We start from the raw sequence: 22,773 nt of genomic DNA, 5'->3' as shown, positions 1-22,773 counted from the left end.
TGTCTACTACTTTTTTTTGTAAACTTGGTAGGAGTACATCTTTATCATGTCCAACTTTTTTTTTGTAAGCTTGGTAGAACTATATCTTTATCATGTCCAACTTTTTGACCCCGATCACGAGAGGGATAGCATAAGATTTGAACGCAAGACTTCGAGTTTGATGAGACTTCACTTCCACAACCATTGCTAATTACACTATATATATTTTAATTAAATTATTCAATATAATATTAAAAATGATTTTATTTACATTGCAAAATATATAAAATAAAATTTCATGTAACATTCTTTCATTAAAATCATTATCACATATATAAAATAAAAATAAAAACCACACATGACCTTCATTGAAATCTATCATTAACCAATCATTGTAACATAAACCATTCACAAAAGCAACCTGATTGTAGCATCGATAGAATATGGCTGAAGGCAAAAACTCGACAAAGACATTGAAGTGGTGAAAGAGAAATCAAGACACATCAATGAAGCTATTTCCTTTTGACGAAAGAGACACTATAGTGAAAAATGCCTTGTAACTTCATCACAATATTAATTCACTTAAAAAGGAATTATTTATATAAATTAAATTGTAGAAATGTTTTTAATTAAGTTTAGAAAAATTAATTAAAAAATCGCATATCGCTCGACTTATCATTCTCTCTCTATATTTTTATAATCCATAGCATTATCATCAACATGATAATGAACTGTGAAAACATCATCACGAATATGATCGTGAATTGTGTAAAACTGTTGGGACTATCTCCACATAGAGTCACTCTGCTTCTTTTCGCTATAATAATCTTTGACTAGGGTTTTTAGTTCGTGAAACTAATTCCTGGTAGAGCTCCTTGGGAGGCCAGGGAGAAAGGGCTATCAAAGGCGAATTGCAGGTGGCCGTCACGGCACGACAGGGGCAGTTTCCCACCAAACATTAGGTTTCAGAGGGGAGAAGCGCAGTGCTTCAAGCCCACGGCGTCTGGAATTGTGTAATCGGTTCCATTAAGAAAACAGTAAATATAGAGGAAATCAGGGAATGATAATGGTTGCTCCAACAACAACCTCATAAATGTGATTAGAAAGCTACGCGATTATCTTTCGACGAGCAGACAACCATTTCGTTGAATTCCGAGGTTCCAGGTTCGAACATCGAGCTTGCTGTTGTCAACGGCGATGGCCTCAGCACTGACGGCAATGGCAATGATAACTTCGCGGCAGCACGTACCTACCACCCGAAACCTTCATCTCAGCACTGCAGCCATTGCTCGTAGTTTTTTCAGCGCTGGAAAACATCGATACTTGGTCAAGTTTCAGCCTTTCAATACAAACCTCAACTCTAGTCCGAGTTTATGTACCAAAACTGCCCAAGCGACAGTAAGCGAAATTCAAAGGGACAGAGAGCTTCTCAGCGTACAGAGTAATGTAATTGACATCTTGGAAGAACGGGGCCTGATTGAATCCATTACCCACCAAGATCTCAGGTCAGCTTGCTCGAACCCTAGGACTAAACCCATTAAAATTTATTGTGGTTTTGATCCAACTGCAGAGAGTTTGCATTTGGGAAACTTGCTTGGTATTATTGTATTGTCATGGTTTCAAAAATGCGGCCATGTGCCCGTAGCTTTAATTGGGGGAGCCACTGCTAGGGTTGGTGACCCCTCTGGGAAAAGCTCTGAACGGCCTGTACTGGACGAAGAGACAATTAGTAGGAATTCTGGTGGTATTAGGATGATTCTAGAGCAGATATTAGGGAAGAAGAATGGTACCCATGATGGAAATTTAGGGTCTCATCATTCTTCTTCTATAGTGATAAATAATTATGATTGGTGGAAAGAATTCAAGTTGCTGGATTTTCTCAGAGACGTTGGGAAGCATGCAAGAGTGGGCACCATGATTGCCAAGGAGAGTGTGAAAAAGAGGTTGCAGTCAGAGGAGGGGATGAGCTTCACTGAGTTTTCATATCAATTGCTGCAGGGTTATGATTTTCTTCACCTATTTAAGAATGAGGGTGTTTCAGTTCAGATTGGAGGAAGTGATCAATGGGGAAATATAACTGCGGGGACTGAATTGATTAGGAAGGTTCTTCAGCGAGAAGGGGCTTATGGGTTGACATTCCCACTTCTTTTGAGGAGTGACGGGACCAAGTTTGGGAAGTCAGAAGATGGGGCAATTTGGCTCTCTGCTTCCATGCTTTCCCCTTACAAGTTTTACCAACATTTTATTGGGATACCTGATGCAGATGTAATAGTATTTTTGAAAAAGCTTACTTTCTTGAGCCTGGAAGAAATATCTGAGCTTGAAGAAGGCATGAGAAAGCCTGGATATGTCCCCAATTCTGTTCAGAGGAAGCTTGCTGAAGAAGTGACTTGTTTCGTTCATGGTGAGGAAGGATTAAAGGAGGCCTTGAGGGCAACAGAGGCTCTGGCTCCTGGTTCAAATACTCACTTAGATTGGAAAACTATTGATGCCATTGCAAATGAAGTACCATCCTTCTTGTTGTCGTATGATGAGGTGCTGAATTCATCTCTGGTGGATTTATCTGTGAAAGCCGGGTTGCTGCCAACTAAAGCAGCAGTGAAGCGTCTCATAAGACAAGGAGGTCTCTACATGAATAACCAAAGAGTAGACAGCGAGGGGAAAATGATTGAAGCAGCTGATATTGTTGATGACAAAATGTTGCTTCTATCAGCGGGCAAAAAGAACAAGCTGGTTGTAAGAATAGCTTAATTCATGCGCATGGCTTTCAGGACATTGATTGTTTGAATGGATAAAGTATCCAAATTTGTTTTAAATCAACCAAGATATCAGACTTGAGACTGGTTCAGTTATGTGTGTCTTTTGCTTCAAAGGACTGATGTAATCAAGTTGTGATTGTTCATGTTTCACACTTCCCTGATTTCGAATAGACAATTAAAGGTGAGCTGTGCTAGCTTCCCACAATTTTCATAGATCCACAGATGCACTATGAGATGTATGTTCATTCTTGTAACACTCCCCTCCTTATATACTTTGATAGCCAGAGGTGGTTACGATACCAATCCGATTCCCAATGTACAGCCATGGAAATGGGATATAAAGTTTTCACATTTTTATTCCTTTGCTTTTCCATATTGTTAAGCCTTAGACTTTGGATCCTTCTCTGTGTAGGTTAGATTGGCATTCTACTTTCTATTCTCACTGATGTACTTAGCAGTGCCATTGAGCTATTTGTAGTCATTTATCACACACCAATAAACTAAATCTTATCTTATCTCAACCACCCGGACTAGGCCAAAATGACAGTGAAGGTCCATGTTGACAAGACCTTGAAGAAGCTACCAGAAATTTGAGTAGAGAGCAAGACTGAGATGGTTACAGCACTGGAAGAGGACCTTGATACTATTCCAAAATTGTTGCCTTTGTTAGAGTACCTACTAGTTGAACACCGTTACTCTCTCACCACAGCTATAGCCGAGTGGAATAAAAGCAAAGTTCAGCGTTTGCAATTGGAAGAGAAGATAATACAGCTGGATGATCAGCAAGAACAGAAGCTCACTTAGATGAATTGTGCCAACAATCGGCAGCAAAGGAGGCATTGGCCAAGTTACATGTAGTTGTGTTTTGGATCATGGACTCATGTACGCACATCTACCAACTGATTACATAAGAATGAAATTGGTGACCATGATGATGTTAACCACCAATTCAAGCCCATTTTGCCATTAAATAAAGGACAGAAAGAATTGTCGTGACTACCTACGATTTTATTAGATATGACATAACTGGAACTGTCACTTCTTTTGGCCAAGTCCATAAAGCATTAAATTGCTCCATGGTGTCTATAGGGCTGAAATTTGCCCACTTTTCCCATTTTAAGTGATAGAATTAAGATGAAATAATATCCAACAGCTATGATGGCAAGAACAAGTAGGTTTAGCCACTTTGAATTTCTTGCAGTTGAAATATTATATGAATCTCGAAGGGCTTGCCCTCCTGAAAGTAATCCAATCTGACCTAAAGGAAAAGATAATCCTAGGTATCCATTTTCAAGAAGACCCTCAATAGCATAGGTATGAAATGTCAAATAAGGTGGTGGATATCTCCAGATTGGCTTGGGCAGTTCATCTCTAAGTCTGAAATAACCGGCAACCAACATCATGATACCCTGAAGAAACACTATAAGCATAATGCATTTGAATGCTTTTTGTGAGATTAAAGCGAGAACCATCAGCATGCCTTCATTTATTACAAGGCACATGACTATGTTTATCACGAAGCACATGAACAAACTGAAATCTGTTCTCAGACCAAACAAGAAGTATATAGCTGCTGAGCATGAGATGGAAATAAGAAACAGATAAGGAATACTGGAAAGCAAATTTCCGAGCAAAAGAGCAACTGCTCCAGAGCATCCAGTAGCTGTTTCATGTTTATTATATATACTTTAATTTCCTTGATGTGAGAAGGAAAACCCCCAATACTCATGAAAGATGTGAAAGCTACTAAAATGAAAATGGCAGCAACTCTTACCCTTACTGAGTATGATGTATAGCCTAAATGTGGAAAAGCTGTGCCAATGCAGATCATGAGCAACTAGTCGGAGTTAATCATAGTATGCAGAATTTGCACTCTTCTATTTATCTTTACAAAGTTTTAGAATATGCCAATCTAAGGATTTAACATGCACAATCTAAACTTATAGTTTTAGGACCTGTAAATTCATCCTGACGCCAGATCTGAACTATAATGTAACAATATTATCATCCAGATGATCCACAGTCAGTTTTCGTAGTCAACATTTCGAACCCTAATCATGGTCCATCAACAGGACAGCTAATATGTCTAACATAATCCATTGTGGAAATCTTAGAATTGATGAGGCATTATGTTCCTGACAGCGCAAGGAGTGCTTGTTAGGCTTGTTATAATAGTTTCAATAGGTTGTTGTGGGACTATCCATTATGAAGAGGCCTTTGATTACACTGTAATCCTCCAATTGATAAGAATGCAGCCCAATTAGGCCAACTGTTAGTTGCAAGAGAGTGGGATGATTAAGTCATTGAAAAGAGGAAGCTGCATATTTGTTGCTTGCTTCTTGCAGAGGAAGTATTAGTTTAGAATGAAATCCAACATCTGGACATGTCACTGTAATATAGCTTGTAATCACGGGCTAAGTCACCACGTTCATATTCATGTTTGAGTTTGGCGACTTTGAAAATCAAATAAAGTTTGACACTTAAATTTTGGCGATAAAGTTCAACATAAAATTGAATTAAAATATATGCGTGTGTGTGTAAAAGAAATGTCAATTAAACTTTAAACACATTAGAAGGCTGAAAAACACATATATAAACAACTGTTACTACCTTTGCTTATATAAAAATGAATTTATAAATTAGTTAATATAAAATTACAGTTATGTACACATTGACATATATACAAGTTGTGACAGACTCATCACAAAGAGTTTTAACATTTGTCACAACCTTAAGATATTTACATGCCAATTTATTTTCAAATTGCAGTGGGGTTGAATTTTTGAGTGTGCAGCAGCCAGCAGCAGGGGTCGAGTGTGCAACGGCAAGGGTGGACTATGCACTGCGGAGTCTCTAACTGTGGGTGCAGGTATTGAGTGAGTCTGTGACTGTAAACGCAGGGATGGAATGAGTCTGTGACTGTGGACACAGGGATCGGGTTTGCAGCAGCAAGGGTCTACCGTCGAGTTGTAATGTCCCAAATATAGTTTTCGCAGATATTTCCTCAGAAAATTAAGCCATCAATTTAAATAACAATTTGCACTCATTTAACCATAAATTTAACTGCAAACTGGAAATATAAACTGCAACCGAAGAATAAACAAGATACACATGCAACAAACTCAACCCTATTTTATTGATATATAATAACTGATACAAAAACTGGAGACCACTGAGAGAACGACCTCCCACAAATATTTGGTACAAGCTGATACGTCCTCCAAAACAGTGCTAAACTGATAGCTGAACTGTTGAATACAACCTATGAATTTTGAATGAGTTCACCAAGGGGAGAGTTGGGTACTCGCCCATTTTCACTGAATCACCTAAGGGTTGTCGCCTTGGGGCTACTATGGTAGAGAGCTGAATTTTCCCACCCACATCAAAGACAAATGCTCCAATCCAAGATGTCTCCAAATGACTTCCTCCTCCTCTTTTATAGGTCTGATGGATAGATCTCCAAGTGTATAAAAGCATCTTATTTTATTATTATTTTAGAAGCTCCTCCATTGACTTTATCTTAAGTGACTTTGTAATTATATTATATTTCACTTAAGTCACTTTTGGGCCTTTTCCTCCAATTAATTATTTTTCCTTAATTAAATGACTAATTAAAATCATTTTTAATTAAAGAAAATGGTAAATTGCTCACAATACTCTCTTCGGCCACTGGAATTCATTTCTTAGCATTCCATCCTATAGATCTTCTCGTTCCAGTTTCAACGAGCTATTTCATTAAGGTGTTCCATCATATAATCTTCTTGCAATGCGACCTCGAGCATAATTAATTAAGTTAGGCCCCATAATAATGCTAATTTTTGAAAGTTGTTTGAATGCGACGGAACAAAAAACACACTGTGCAGATGATGAAATATGCCAAGTAAATGGCATCGGATCCCATAAAAACTCCTCAAAACTCCCCTGGGACTGTTGATGATGTAATCTTGCTCCTGCAACCTAGCCATCATATACCCTGGAAACCCATTGTTAAAATTGGCAAGTAGGGCCAAACTCCACATGGTTCATCTTATTTATGACAATGGATATTTTTCTTGGATTCCTCCCTCTGAGAGGTGTAGGATTGATCTAAAGATCATCCGATTCTAACATGTACAAATGAAGTTATGAATTTATTTTGATTATGGTCAAATTGTCATGGTCGACCAACAAACTTATGTAGGGTCAAAAGCCCAACAGTGACATCTATTCATTCTCAATGTTGCATATAAATAGAAGGTGACTTAGCCTCATTTGGACACACTCATCTTCACACTTCTCTCTCTCTCTCTCATCATTGATTGGGTACGGATTTCTAGGCCTCTCTCTCTCCACATGTTCGAAATTTCAGGAGGCCAAAATTTCATAACACTGAATTTCTGGATAGTTTGACCAAGCGTTGACCAGCATGCGTTGATCTCCTTTCACTGCGTTTTTGTGAGGGCTATCTCTATTTGGGCAGGTTGCATTTCTGGGCACAAAAATCGAGGCTAAACGTTGACTGTTGACTAGTGTTGACTGCAGCTAGGGTTGACAGCAAGTGGGTTGTTTGACCAGACTTTGACTAGGCTGAATTTGACTGAAGTTGACTAATTCGCTAAGGGTCAAATCTGCCCTGTTGACCAGCGTTGACTTTTTTGGTTAAGGCTCTTTTGTTGCTGTTATAAATTATCAGATTTGTAAATTGTACTATCTCTCTCTGTTGAACTATTGAAGACAAAGAAGATTTGATCAAGAGTTTCCCCACATTAGGGTTTGTCCCTGGCTGGTGCCACATCTTGTGTCCTCGTGTCTTGGTTTATCTTCCACTGTTTATGTTTATGTTCTATCTGCATTTTACTATCATGTTGATGTGATTGCTAATCTGAATATTGATACTGGGCTAATAAAAAAATTGAAGTAAAATTGCTCTAAGACATAGAACATACCATTGTTGCCTAGAATTAACATGGTATCAGAGTTGAGGTGAAGACAAAGCCCAAGCAAGAGTGAGAGCAATCACCAAAGGCAGTTGGACAAGGACAAAAAGTTCAATGGGTTCCTCACCCTACTTCTTGGCTGAAGACAAGCTCCATGATAAATTTGACTATCATGGATGGTAGATGTCCCTTGATTTGACCTTGGAAGAAAAAGAAGTGATGGACTATGTGCAGGTAAAATCCTTGAACCTCCTTCAAATGCACTGGCTGCTGCTAAGACCAAGTACAATAGGGTTGAAGTCAAAGCCAAGAAGATAATCAAGGATTCCATTAACAAACATCTGGTGGCCTACATCGCCGAATTGAAGACCTCCAAGGAGATGTACGACAGGTTGGTCGGCATGTTCAAGGTTAGTAATGCTAATCAAATTCTATTTCTCATGAATAAGTTGAAGGATATTAAGAAGGGCAAGGACAAGAATATTCAATCCTATTTCTTTAGGATCACTGAGATCAAGAATGATCTTCTCTCTATTGGAGAAGTCATTCTTGACCGGGAACTTACTCTCACCACCCTTGAAGGACTCCCACCTGAGTGGTATGTATTTAGAACAAATGTCCTCAACAATGATCGAATTCCAAGGTTTGAAGAACTGATGTTGAGATGCATTCAAGAAGAAACAAGAATGGTGGAGCAAGAAATGCCTTCTAATAGAAGCAACCCCACTGCATTCTCCGCTCATGCCAAAAGGAGAAATAACGCAAGGGTCTAAAGGTCATTTCCATGGAAACCCTGGATCTAAGGGAGGAAGGAAGGGCAGGTGCTTTGTTTGCAATAAGTTAGGCCACTATGCAAGGGAGTGTCTAAATAGAAGGGACACATTGGATGATGATGATCATAATCATTCCAGGGGCAACTTCAACAAGAACGATCAAAGGAATGGCAAGTCCAATGGCAAAGGAAAAATCAATGTGAGACATCAAGGAAATGGTCGACCCTCCAAAAAATCAAGGAACTCCAGGTATGAAGAATCAAATGTTGTTAACAATAAGCAAAATGAGTACTATCTTATATCGGCCCTCTCCACTGTCTCTCCTTCGGACACTTTGGGAAATTGATTGATTGATAGTGGTGCCTCAAGGCACTTCACCGGATACAAGGAAGCCCTCTCTAATCTGATAGAAAATGAGACAAACTTGGAGATCATCTTTGGAGATGATGCCACCTATCCCGTGAAGGGAGTAGGGAATGTTACCCTTCAATTGAATCAAGGTTAACATTACTCATTTGCAAGAAGTATTATATGTACCTGATCTCAAGAAGAACCTGGTGTCCATTTCAGCCATGGAGGACAAAAGATTCAAGGTGGCATTCATCGATGGAAAAGTACGTGTTTGGAAAAGAAATTTTAAAGATGCTTTTACTCTTGGGTTCAGGGTCGACACTTTGTATCAAGTTGGAGGAAGTCCATTGGGAGCCATGTCTTGCGACACATCTCTACAATCTGAACTATGACACCGGAGGTTTGCCCATCTTCATTATAAGGCCCTACCCGATGTGAGACAAATGGTGACAGGTATGCCCGAGTTCAAAGTAGAGCATGAAGGTGTATGTTTGAGATGTGCCAAAAGAAAACTTACAAGGGGACCATTCCCCTCAAGTAATAGCAAGACCACAGATATATTGCAATTGATCCACTCTGACATATCTGGTATGATGCCCGTAAACTCTTTGGGAAGATACTTATGTTATCTCACCTTTATGGATGATTATTCTGGCAAGACCTGGATCTACTTCTTGAAGAAGAAGGATGAAGTGTTCACCTGGTTCTTACACTTCAAAGCCTTGATCGAAAAATAATCGAGAAGAAAATCAAGATATTGAAGACTGATAATGGGACCGAGTACGAATCCAATGAATTCCAAGATTATTGCAGAGAAGTTGGCATTAAGAGGGAGACTGCAACGCCATACACTCCTGAGTAGAATGACGTGGATGAAAGGAAGAACCGCTCTATTGTAGAAGCAGTTCGTGCCATGCTTCATGATTAAGGCCTTCCAAAGTTACTATGCGTTGAAGCTACAAATACCGAAGTGTATGTTCAAAACCGATGCCTTCATCAAGCATTGGACTCCAAGACTCCCAAAGAAATGTTCACTGGTAAGAAACCCAATGTCTCATTTTAGAATTTTTGGAAGTCCCGTATATTTTCATGTGCTAAAAGAGAAAAGAAGCAAATTGGGTGCATCTGGGAAGAAATGAATCTTTGTGGGCTATAGTGAAAATTCTAAGGGATAAAGAATTTATGTGGCTAGTCAAAAGGAAGTTGAGATAAGTCATGATGTCACCTTCGACGAAGATATAGCCCTTAGGAAGATCAACAACCTTCCTATCCTAAAGAAGGACACTGGAAATCAGGGTGCAAAAGAAGACGAAATGATGCCTGATGTTGATGAACCTATGGTTCCTATTGATCCTCCAAAAGGAGACCCTCATGGCTTAGGGAGACTCTCAAAGATGCTGAGAGACACATTGCACCAAATGGGACTTTCCATGAAAGCAAGAAGCCGAACGGTTATCAAGGATATTTGACTGCCATGAGCACTATCATTCAAAATGTACCTTCATCATTCAAAGAAGCTATGAAGCATCAAGTATGGAAGGATGCTATGAATGAAGAATACGAGTCAATTATGAAGAATGATGTCTGGGATGTGGTCCCTAGACCTAGGACAAATCGGTTGTCACCTCTAAGTGGCTCTACAAAATCAAGCATGGAGTTGACGGAAGTGCAGAAAAGTTCAAGGCTCGCTTTGTTGCTCAAGGCTTCTCTCAAAAGGAAGGTGTAGATTACGATGAGATATTTGCACCTGTTGCCCGATACACCAACATCCGCTCGATTATAGCCCTTGTTGCCTCACAAGGATGGAACCTACATCAGATGGATGTCAAGACTGCTTTCTTGCATGATTCAATCAAAGAGAAGGTCTATGTGGAACAACCCGAGGGGTTTGAAGTTCATGATCGGGAATCTCATGTGCAGGTTGAAGAAAGCTCTTTATGGATTGAAGCAAGCACTTCGGGCTTGGTATGAGAGGATCGATAGCTATCTAATGAAGTTGGGATTCACTAAAAGTGAAGCCCACCCGAACCTTTACTTTAAGGTTGAAAATGATAAACCTCTCATTCTGGTACTTTATGTGGACGACCTCTTTCTGACAGGTGCAGACCCTCTCATTCACAAATGTAAGAGGGAGTTGGCTTCTAAATTTGAGATGAAGGACCTAGGACCGATGCACTATTTCCTAGGGTTGGAGGTCTAGCATAAGCCAAGTGAAATTTTCCTCTCTCAAAGAAAATATGTTATGAAGATATTGGAAAGATTTGGGATGGTGGACGGCAAGCCTGTGACTACTCTGATGGAACTTAACTTTAAGAAGTTATGTGGTAGTGTTGTTGGACCTGAATTGGGAAATGCTTTTAGTATCGTCAACTCATAGGAGCACTGATGTTCTTAGTGAACTCCTGTCCGGAAATATGTTTTGCAGTTAACACATTGAGCCTATATATGGTTGAGCCTCATCATATACATTGGATTGGTGCCAAGAATTTTCTGAGATATCTTCGAGGCACAATCACTCATGGACTGAGATACACTACCGGAGATGTAAGGCTGCATGATTATTCTAATTTTGATTGCGTTGGCAGTGTGGTGGATCGCAAGAGCACTGCTGGACGTTGTTTTTCTTTGGGTTCTGCTTCGATATCTTAGATGAGGCACCGCCGAGGCCAAATACATAGCTGCTAGTATGGCCTCCTGTGAAGCAATCTGGTTGAAGACGCTCTTCAGTGAGCTGTTTCGACATGTGTTGAATACCACTGTGATCCTCTGCAGCAACCAGATTGGGATTCGATTATCAGAGAATCCCATGTTTCATGATCACTCCAAGCATATAGATATCGGGGACCACTTTATCCGGGATATGGTACAACGAGGAGCAATAAGGTTACATCACATTGAGACTGATGAGCAGGTCACCGATATTCTGACAAAGCCCCTGGGGAAGGTTAAGTTCTTGGCCTTCTGAGAACGACTTGGAGTCGTGGAGAGACCCTCTTATGAGGGTCTTGTATGAGATGGACATTGAGCTTTGGGAGCTCCGGGGGGCTTGGGGTACTTCTTGGAGCGATGAGGAACCATAGGGTGAGTGGTTTAGCCTTCCCCTGTGATACCCCTTGGCGACATGTAGGCAAAATGAGTGGTTCATCCTTCCCCTGCTAAGACATCCTACCCATGTAGTTTGGGACTCATGGGAAGTACCTCTCATTTGGCCAATGAGTAAGGAAATGAGGATAGGGACCATAGTACTACCGATGGATGCATTGTGTACCATTATACTCCCTATGCTAGGATGACCGATATTGATCTGGGATCAATTGGAACTGACTTCGGGTCAGTAAGAGTGGTATGACACACTCTCCTTTGATTAGGACTGACTTTGGGTCAATAGAGAATGGTATGATACATTCTCGATCACTTCTTCTTCTTCATAGTTCAACAGAGCATAGCATCGCATTGATGGTAGAGATAGTACAAATTGGCAGATGGGAGTGTTAAAATTGGCAACTAGAGCCAAACTCCAAATGGATCATCTTATTTATGACAACTGATATTTTTCTTGGATTCCTCTCTCCGAGAGGTGTAGGATTGATTTAAAGAGCATCCAATCTTGACATGTACAAATGAACTTATGAATTTATTTTATTCTAACATGTACAAATGAAGTTATGAATTTATTTTGATTATGGTCAAATTCCCAAGGTCGACCAACAAACTTATGTAGGCTTAGAAGCCCAACAGTCACGTCTATTCATCCTCAACGTTGCATATAAATAGAAGGTGACTTAGCCTCATTTGGACACACTCATATTCACACTTCTCACTTCTCTCTCTCTCCTCATTGATTGGGTACGGATTTCTGAACCTCTCTCTCTCCACACGTCCGAAATTTCAGGAGAGAGAAATTTCAGGAGGCCGAAATTTCAGGAGACTGAATTTCTGGACAGTTTGACCATGCGTTGACCTCCTTTGACTGCATTTTTGTGAGGGATATCTCTGTTTAGGCAGACTGCATTTTTGGGCACAGAATCGAGGCTAAACATTCGTTGTTGACCAACATTTACTGCAGCGAGGGCTAACCGCAGGTGCGCTGTTTGACTAGACTTTGACTAGGCTGAATTTCACTGTTTTTAGGGTTGTTTTATCTTGCTGTTTGGAGGCTGAAGTTGATCGATTTGCTGAGGGTCAAACCTGCCCTATTGACCAGCGTTGACTTTTCTGGTTAGGGCTCTTTTGCTGCTGTTATAAATTATGAAATTTGTAAATTGTACTATCTCTCTCTTAAACTATTGAAGACTAAAGAATATTTGATCAAGGGTTTCCCCACATTGGGGTTTGTCCCTGGCTGGTGCCACATCTTGTGTCCTCTTGTTTTGGCTTGGCTTCTACTGTTTATGTTTATGTTTTATCTGCGTTTTACTATCATGTTGATGTGATTGCTTATCTGAATATTGATACTGGGCTAATAAATAAATTGAAAAAAAAATGCTCTAATGCATAGAACATACCATTGTTGCCTAAAATTAACACCCATCCTCGTTGTACTATAAAGGAAAATAAAAATGGGGACATGACAAATCCTCCCACCCCAAGATTGCTTACCCTCAAGCAATCCTCACCTGTCCACTGTAGAGGCATCTGTCAACTGATACCAAGATCCCATATGAACCACTGCTCCACATCATGCCTCCTAGTAGTCAATACATGACTAGATCCCTCAATACCTTGATCCCAAGCCCATCTCTGACTCAACCTGCTACCGATAGATCCACCTGGATCCCAATGCCACCATGGCCAATCATCGCCCATGTCCCATGGCTCCGACTGTGCTTTGTCTCTGGCCATAAATGCTACTCCACTAGTAGAAAACCAACTCATCACCTCTCTCTAATCCAACCCTTGGCATAGACCAAGGTCAACCCCACTATGTTGATGCAGGCCTAGTGCAAATGGTATGCTAATAAACTATGGGCCTACATCCCTCAACCAACTGAAACATGCAATATCCCTTACATCTAAGGTCTCTTGTTGTACTACGTCTCTGAATAAAAACATTGCTCCATCAATAGGATACCAACTTATATCTCTCACCAATCCAATGTAGCATCACCTGTATATGGAACAAATCTACTATGTTGATGTTGGTCCATGCTCAACTCATGTTGCTCTGTCTGGTCAATCAATAAGATTTGTCTAAGAAATCTTGTCCCTCTCTCTATAATGGGCAAAAGTGGGAAAGTTGTGCTGTAAACCCTGTCTATGTACTCTTGGAGAGGGTTGTTGCCTAGAAACACTGCATCTCTGTTGGTTGTCACTGCACCTATCTGCACCTCATCAATGGGTAGGCCCAAAGATGGATGCACCACCATCTCCAAACGATCCTCCCTCATCTGACCGAAAATTCCATGCTCACCCAATCTACCAGTTTGTTGTAAAACTATCTTGCCTGTCTTCAGCACCTCCTGACGACAAGAGTTTGCAAACACTGGCAACATGCTAGTTGTCTGTATATCTGCCTGCTCGTCATCAATGGCTGGCCCCAAGGATGGCTGCTCATCCTCCTTCGTCATGGGCTCCACATGAGCCTCAAACCGGCTCTCCAAGAATGGCTCCTCATGCACACTGTGCACATCAACCTCCTCAACTGACCCATGCTCCTCTATGTGCTCTCCATGTTGAATCATCAGTCGCTCATCTAGCAAGTCTGCCCCCCGGACAATCTGCTACTCATCATACTCCTCCATCTCTCATGGATGCATATCCGGGCTACTATCATCAATTCCCCATCACTGCTCATGTTCCTTAGAGGTATTCTCATAAGAACTTATGGACTCAACCATAGAAGAAGAATCCTTACCCTGAAGGTCAAAAGGAATCTCCCCTTGATCTACCCCTGTCATCTCCTCAGTGTCACTCAAGCATGAGTGGTCAGGTCCCCAAGGTTCCTTGTAGATGAAGCAAAGACTCTTCCTCAACTCATTCCTGCTACATGGTTGGTCACCACAAATCCACTGCAACTCCTCCTAGGTCAATTGTCTCAATTGTCTCCTAAACAACTCAGTGTTCTGCTCAATTAACCTTTCAGCTAGTTCATAAGCAACAGGTGAAACCAACTGTTCCTCCCTCCAAATGGCTAACAACCTAGACTGCAACCTTTTGTAAATGGCATCATGAACTTCCGTACATGAGGACAAAATGGATTGCATCTGTGTTATGATTGTGTCAGGATGATGTTTCTTAATGCTAAAGAAGCATTTGAAGATCTGCATGATCAAGTCGTTACACTCCAGCTCAAACATGAGGTTATAAGATCTAACCAAGGCCATGACTTCTAGAATCTTTAACTTCTTCCCAAAGGTAGGGCCTTCACTGTTATCCAAATCGTGTAAGGTCTTCACTATCAGTCTGAAGACTCTCCTCATAATGTCATCACTGTAAGGAGGTATAGGTGCGGTCAGCATCATGATACTACTGAGATGAGGCAACTGAAAGTTTATGAGGGTACTCGAAATATTTGTGTTTTATGAGAGCAAACATCGCTGGTTTGAGAGCCCAAATTAAGTTTTTACCATTTGACTGATGTACCTTGGAAAGGAGTGAAGCAAGTTTTTCCAACTTGAGAAGGGCTTTTACTGAAAACCCCATGAATCTCAAATTTGTACCATGTGCATGAAGTTTGTATCCCATCTCATGTTCTTCCTGTGGCTGTTCTTGTTGTAGCATAGAAAGCATCCCCTAGGAAAGGGATCTTTTGATTGTTGTTGTGTAAAACCGATTTTAAATTTGTCAATCCAAACAATAAAATTTGAAATTGAATTTAAATAAAATACAGAAGAATACCTGGAAATCAATTTGAAGGTGTTTTGGACTGTTGTTCCCGCTGCAATTACCAAACCCACTGTTTCCTCCCAGCGTATTTGGGATCAACGCATCTGGTTCCTAGATCTAGAAGACTTCGAAATAGAGGTCTTCTGGCCCCGTGCCCAAAATCCCAAGAACAACTGCTTAAGACTCTGTGTTTCTCTCTTTGCTTATCCCATAGTTAGAAATAGTACTTTCCTTTTGTGCTCCTCCTCCCTTGCCTTCGTCTCCTCGATTCCCTTATATGCCCAAAATTCACAGTCTCACAATCCTTCAGTTGTCAGTTTCTTACCTTCTAGGATCATCTTTTCCTTTTAGAGTTGGTTACCTTCATAATGAAATGACGCGAAAATTGAATTTATCTATTTAGTTTAGTTATGAGTTAACAATATTTTATTTAATGAAATTAATTTACTTTATTTAAAATTTTAAAAAAATTACCTTATTTAGAATTTAAATAAATTATTTTATTTATTTTAATCAAATTAAATTGTAAATTAAATAAATTTACTTCATAATTCATTATAATTTGTATTTTCTTTTGATTAAGGATTATCATACATATGTATAGAAGGGTGGTATACATATCAAGTACTTAATTTGATATATTCATTATATTCCAGTGAGATAGGAATTTACTTCGATAATCAATTCATTACCCTAAACTTAGACATTTTCCAATATTAGCTAGTATGTGTACTAGTGCAGTACATGCAATACATGCATATGTAGTTATCATATGCATGTCTTGTATGCATGCTAGTATTTTTTTGTTCCCTATAACTCAAGGTGGGTCATTACATGTAGCTAATTTATTAAGAGAGTTTATGAGGGTTTGATCCATATTTTAGTTCAATGATGACATGTGTAGCAAGCTTACATTACAACTTTTTACAAGGCCAATAAGACACCTCACGGGTAATATATTAGCTCAGACTCAGCTATACAACTTAACAATATATTAAGCTCACTCTCTCTCTCTCTCTATGTTCATACATAAATACAATTAGCATCATACAGTGGCATGGACAGTAATACAAGCAACCTTACACACATATGGACTCAACAGTTAATGATACTCTTTCAGCTTACTCAGTGGCAGCGTACAACTCACTTTTCTAACAACAACACTGACACAAATCAACAAACCTTTGCTATGGGCACATACAGTGATATACTTTTAGATTTACAAATGAAGGCTATTAAATATTGAGAACCTGGTAAGTGTGGCCCAAAAAAGGGTTCAGTCCTTCAGTTTCAAAGCATAAGAACTCAACTTCTGCAAGGAGAATACACCTTTTAGAATTGTGTAGTAATTTCAACGAGGACATAGCAATAGAGGTTTAAACAACTCATGCAGTTTACTATACTCTCTCACCCCATTGATACATGGCCATAAATACTATCCCTATATTTCTACGAACAATTTAAAAACTTAATAAAGATCATGAACATAGGATTGCTTCTTTGTTGAAATTTTGAAGCTTCTTTGTATTCAATACCATTGGAGTTGTCTTGCAATAAGGACATGGACTCTCAAGCTACTGACCACTAGAACCCAACTCTCGGAACAACTCAATCCCTGAACTGGCAATACAAGTCTTTAGAGCTACTCCGTCTATGGAAGACCTCTATCATGATAAGGGATGTTTGCAATTGCCAAGAATGACACTTGATCACAACATCAATATGTCCTCCAAATTGATCCTCTATAGAAAGACCCCGAACAACACGTGACTCTGCTTAGCCACAATGGTTATATAGACTGTTGTCGCCCAAACTGTATAGGCAAGTTGTGACAACGCTCAGGACGGGGGCTATCACTCTGATCCTCGCACTTTTCTTTCTAGCTATCTCTCGAGTCCCTACAACAAGCTATGGGGGGTAGTCCCTATGAAATGTGAAGATGAGATTGAAAACCAACAAGCCCAAGAGACACAAATGAATGGCTTAGCAACTTGGTTAAATTAGCAAGTTAAATGTTTTGATTGGATTGTCGTGGAAGAACAATGTCTTAAATGGAGTCAATTACTTGCTTATGATAGATTATTTACCAAGTTACTAGGTGAACAGTTGTTGCTTAAGGATGCTTCACTATCCTAAATGAGATGCAAATCCTACAATCTATGTGAGATGTAGAATCTTGGTTGATTTTTAAGTTATATATCTATCTAAGCTTATCCTTCCTCTTAATTGTTTTGAAGCTAGTTTCTAGAGTAGGTTGTGAGAGAGAAACCAAGGGGAACCAAGCTAGGGCTTGATTAATGATCCCTCCCCTTGAGTTCTAACCGCTCGATGCCTTCGGCGCTGTAGAGACTGTGGCTCTAACGACTGCAAGGTCACCGTGTTAACCACTAAAGAGGTTCTAGACTTCTCAAGTTGGATGGGAAAGGTGGGCCTATCTCTCTATCGACCAAGTTTATGTTTAGAAGTTAATTAATGCAAAAGGTTAGTCCTAAGACGCAAATGCAAGATTTGAGTGAATTTTCTTAAAGTGAGATTATTTAATTTCTTAAGTACTTAGAGACAAGATAGAATGGTTTGCAATTTAGAATAATGAAGTACTTAAACAATAAATCAATGACAATCTTCACCACAAGAGCAAGTGCTCAAATTCAGCAATGCCAGAAAATGTTGCCGATAATATCAAAAGGTAATTGCCTAAGAGATAAACAAGATCAAATGGACAAGATCAATGCTTCTTAACACAATTAGCAATCTTCAAGATTATGACAATGTATCACCAATATGCCAATTAGCTCCTTATAGACACAATTAGATCTCTTTTCACAATTAAGATTTGATTAAGGGGTTTTAAGCAATCTTGTGAAAAGCGCGAGCGGGATTAAATCGGCGCCGGGAATGAAGCGGAAAAAATCGGAAAAATCGGGAAAAAAGTGGAAAAAAGCGGGAAAAAAACGTTTGGTACAAAAAGATTCATTTTTTTTTTTTTTTTCATTTTTTTAATATCTAAACCATCTACAACATAAAATAAATACATTGACACATAAATATGATAAGAAAACTAATATATAAGATGTTTAATATCATTTTTAGCGCTAAAATCACACATAACATTGAATCATGTCTTGAATAGTAAGTCCTGACTCCAGAGTCCCGGCTCAGCCTCAAAATATCAACAAAAAATATGATAATGTATCTCATCATGTCATAATGTCATAGACTCATATACAATAAAATGAAAGTCTAATCCTATTGATTTCCTCTGCCCCTCTTGCGAGAAAATGTCACAGCTTTCTCTTTCCCTCTAGATGTAGATGTTGGTGCATGTGTTGGTGGAAATGGCAGTGGAGTCTGATGTGCTCTAGAAGCTGAAGAACTAGAAGTATGAGCTACAGGAGGTAGACCACGTCCTCTACTGGTGCTGGTGCATGTGCTGGTGGAAATGGCAGTGGAGTCTGATGTGCTCTAGAAGCTGAAGAACTAGAAGTATGAGCTACAGGAGGTAGACCACGTCCTCTACTGGTGGTAGTGGTAGCCCGGGTAGGCGGTGTCACCTCCTCCTCCCCCTCCACTATATCCTGCACTAACCAATTATCAGCAGAATCCATGAGAGGCCTCTCGGCCTCAACCCTCCATGCAGCAGTGGTGTCAATCTCATTCAATGAGATGGCATCCACATCGGGTGTCCTCTCAAGTTGCCTCACCCACAATCGAAGATTGTAGTAGACGTAGACCATGTCATTAAGTCGCTAGGACTCCAACCTGTACAAAGATCATGAAATAATAATTAATAATTAATATTATAAAAAAATATTGTTTAATGAATTCAAAAATTTATTTGGAAATTTGCAATATTTTAAATGTTTAAGTGTTAACCTGTTGCGCTTGTTGTTGTGTATTTTTTCAAATACACTCCAGTTGCGCTCACATCCTGAGGAGCTGCATGTTTGGCTGAGGATGCGTACGGCAAGCTTTTGCAAAAGGGGTACTCTGCCACCATACATCTTCCACCATGCATCTACAACAAAATTACAAATAAAATTTTAAATAAACATAAGAAAAAAATGGAATTTGAAGAGACAATGAAATTTGAAACAAAGTTACAAACTAAAAAATACCTAGCATTTTAATCGTCCTATCAGTGACAGCGATCTCAAAGCCAAATGTGCCACCTGCCATCTTATATGTCTCAATTTGTTTAGAGATCTCTATACGTTGTTCTGGAGATCGCACCATCTTCTGGACACAGGATAAGAATCCATCCATGATCTCAGCATCAAAATCAAACCCACATGCATAAGAAAATGCAGGGTTCAGGAAAAGCCCAGCAACATGAATGGGACGATGGAGTGTGTTGTTCCATCGCTCATCAATCACTCCCCATAGAAGGAGTTGTTTCTGAAACCCATCATCTCCCTCATCATCATAGTAGGCCCGAATGGCTTCTTTGGCCCTGTCCATGGCTTCATACAAATAGCCCATTGCGGGCTTCTCACCATCAACCAACTGAAAAACCTTTACCAAAGGTTCAGTAACGGCGCACACCTCCTGCACTCCCGCCCAGAAGTCTTCCTGGTATGAAACTAGTCTGCATACGGCCTCTCCTTCTGGTTTGCGGCTCATTGACATAGCACGCCACTCCTCTGAAAAAAACATTCTCTTCACATCCCACATAGAATTCACGAGGGATTGAAGAGATATGAAACTCGTGGCAAACCGTGTAATGGCGGGGCGCACCAACTCTTTGCTGTTGAATCTTCTCATCAAGCTAAGCACAGATGTATGATTATATATAAATTTTGTGATGCTTTTTGATGAGTCAACAATATCTTTGACAAAGGGAATTTTCCCTATGTCCTCTAACATCAAATCAATACAATGGGCAGCACAAGGTGTCCAAAATAAAGTAGGATGCCTGTCCATAAGCATTCTACCAGCAACAACATAATTTGCAGCATTGTCCGTTATGACTTGGACAACATGTTGTTCACCCACCTCCAAAATAAACACATCCAGCAAATCACATAAAGTTCTTGCATCTTTGATTTGATGAGATGCATCAACAGATTTGATAAACATAGTCCCCTTGGGACAACTAACCAAGAAGTTTATAAGGGTTCTCCCCTTTTGGTCAGTGCAACCATCTGACATAATAGTGCATCCTGTTTGTGCCCATGATGCCCTAAAATCCTCCAATCTTTGGGTGCAGTCACGCTTTTCATCTTGAAGAATCCGGCCTCTGAAATCATGATAAGAAGGGATTTTGTACCGCGGGCCAACACTGGCAATAGCATCAACAGTAGGTTGGAAAAACGAATTATTCCTTACAATGCTGAAAGGAATATCACTCCAGAGAAGAAATTTTTCCATCAACCTGTCAACTTGTTCTTTTTCAGTTCTTTTTAGCATTGAACCGATAGATGGTTGTGAACCAGGTGTGGTTCGAGGAACAAAAAGTGATGATGCAGCTACCGGATTGACTGATGCTGCAGTAGAACCAGTGCCATTTGGCCCACTTCCTTCAGCTGACCTTTTTAGTTTCCTTTTGAGTTCTTCTTTGGCCTCTCTAGTGTGCTCTAATTCTCCCAATGCTCTCATGGCTCTTTGGATAAGTTCAGGATTTGTATTTATACAGGGCCCCACATCATGTCCAGGGATTTGTGCAAGGTGAAACTTCAACCTGTACACCCCCCCGCGTATGTCCTTTCTACACAACTTGCAATTCAAGTTTTGTCTATCATTCGGCGCTTTAGGTTCACCATATTCCCAGAAATGATCCAATTTCCTTGGCATGTTTGTTTTTGGATTTTGAATTTGCAAACCTATGGGAAAACAAGGATTAGGAAATAGGAATTTAGGATTACAATTTAGCATTTACAAAATTACAAGTTACAAATTTCCAGAATCCAAAGTTCCAAACCCAAGTTACCCAACCAAATGGCAAATGCCAAAAACAAAGAAAAAACATAAACAATGTTTAAAAAAAATGAAAAAATAAAAAATAAAAAATTGGTTCCCATAGTCATACCAATTTACCCATCCCAAATCAATGAAAAAATACAAAAAATTCTTTAAAAACAATGAAAACAAGAGGAAAATGTGCCCATATGAAGTTTCCCAACCAAAAACAACGAAAAACAATGTTTTTAAACAAGAAAAACAAAAAAAAATTAATCCACATACCATTTTTATGGAGAAATTGGTGGTCTCCTCTTGAATTTGTCCTACGAGCACTTAGATTTGCTCACAAACCCTCCAGCTCCTCTCTCCAACACCTTCTCCTCCTCCTACGCACGCCCACAGTCCAAATGAACAAAAAAAAACGAAATTCGGATTATAAAACCCGCTGCCGCCGCCCCCCACGCTTTTTTTGGAAAAAAGCGCGATTTTTTCGAAAAAAAACGCACTTTTTTCGGAAAAAAAAAGCCAAAAAAAAGTGCCGCTTTTTACCCATAAAAAGCACGATTAAATCGCTTGAGGGAAAAAAGCGCGATTAACAACACTGGTTTTAAGAGTGACTTAGATTACAAATTCACAAGGGCTATTTAACTCAACAATGAGCAATGTATCCACTTATCTAACAATATAACAATGAGCAACAAGAGCATTAATCGCAATATCGCTTAGAGCAATTAGCCAATCTCATTGGACAATCATCAAATCAATTATAACACTTATGTGTATTGATGCAAGAGTGCAAACAGATGCCAATGATGCATAAATACAATATGGATCACCTAAGAGACATTATTGCAGCAAAAAGAAAATCACCCAATTTAGACAATTAAACACTTATCCAAGATCCACAAGATACAAGGAACAAGAGCTAAGTGAAATTTAGATGATCCTCAACACTTTTTCCACCACTGTAATATTTATATCAGAGCTTTATGCAGTAAATTTCAGACCTCAAATTATTATTACCATCTTTAGAAATAATCAAATATGCATAGAAATATAAGCCCGATGAGTGTAAGTGACAATATAATGATGAAATATGATTACCAATGAGTTATTATGCCACTGTTATGAAATTTAACCACTGCTGTAAGTGTTTTTATGTGGCTGTAGCAAACATATCAGATCTGAAATTAACCCAACAGTCCGCAAGAAAACCATTTATATGCACGTAAATTGACTTCGGCTTAATTCTAAATGCCTTAGATTAGTTAT

The 22,773-nt window shown here is 39.5% G+C and overlaps 1 protein-coding gene and 1 pseudogene across 1 annotated transcript; one reads left to right on the top strand and one right to left on the bottom strand.

Moving 5' to 3' along the window:
- The first annotated feature begins 696 nt into the window (after positions 1–696).
- LOC149146680 (tyrosine--tRNA ligase, chloroplastic/mitochondrial-like) lies at positions 697–3,098 on the top strand. The gene has a single exon (XM_089447885.1). It carries the CDS (start codon positions 1,177–1,179, stop codon positions 2,728–2,730), a length of 1,554 nt encoding a protein of 517 aa, XP_089304011.1. The 5' UTR covers positions 697–1,176; the 3' UTR covers positions 2,731–3,098.
- A 393-nt stretch (positions 3,099–3,491) lies between these two features.
- LOC149146679 (ABC transporter G family member 3-like) lies at positions 3,492–14,459 on the bottom strand (annotated as a pseudogene).
- Between the last annotated feature and the right edge of the window lie 8,314 nt (positions 14,460–22,773).

Source organism: Pinus tabuliformis, chromosome X (genome assembly GCF_031772625.1).
Source record: "Pinus tabuliformis cultivar Carrire ecotype Pingquan chromosome X, CPIR1, whole genome shotgun sequence".
Classification (NCBI taxonomy): domain Eukaryota; kingdom Viridiplantae; phylum Streptophyta; class Pinopsida; order Pinales; family Pinaceae; genus Pinus; species Pinus tabuliformis.
This window is presented reverse-complemented; position numbering and strand designations above follow the sequence as displayed.

Bases quoted from the DNA above. Each gene is read 5' to 3' on its own strand.
- LOC149146680 (XM_089447885.1), top strand. From the start codon at position 1,177: ATGGCCTCAGCACTGACGGCAATGGCAATGATAACTTCGCGGCAGCAC.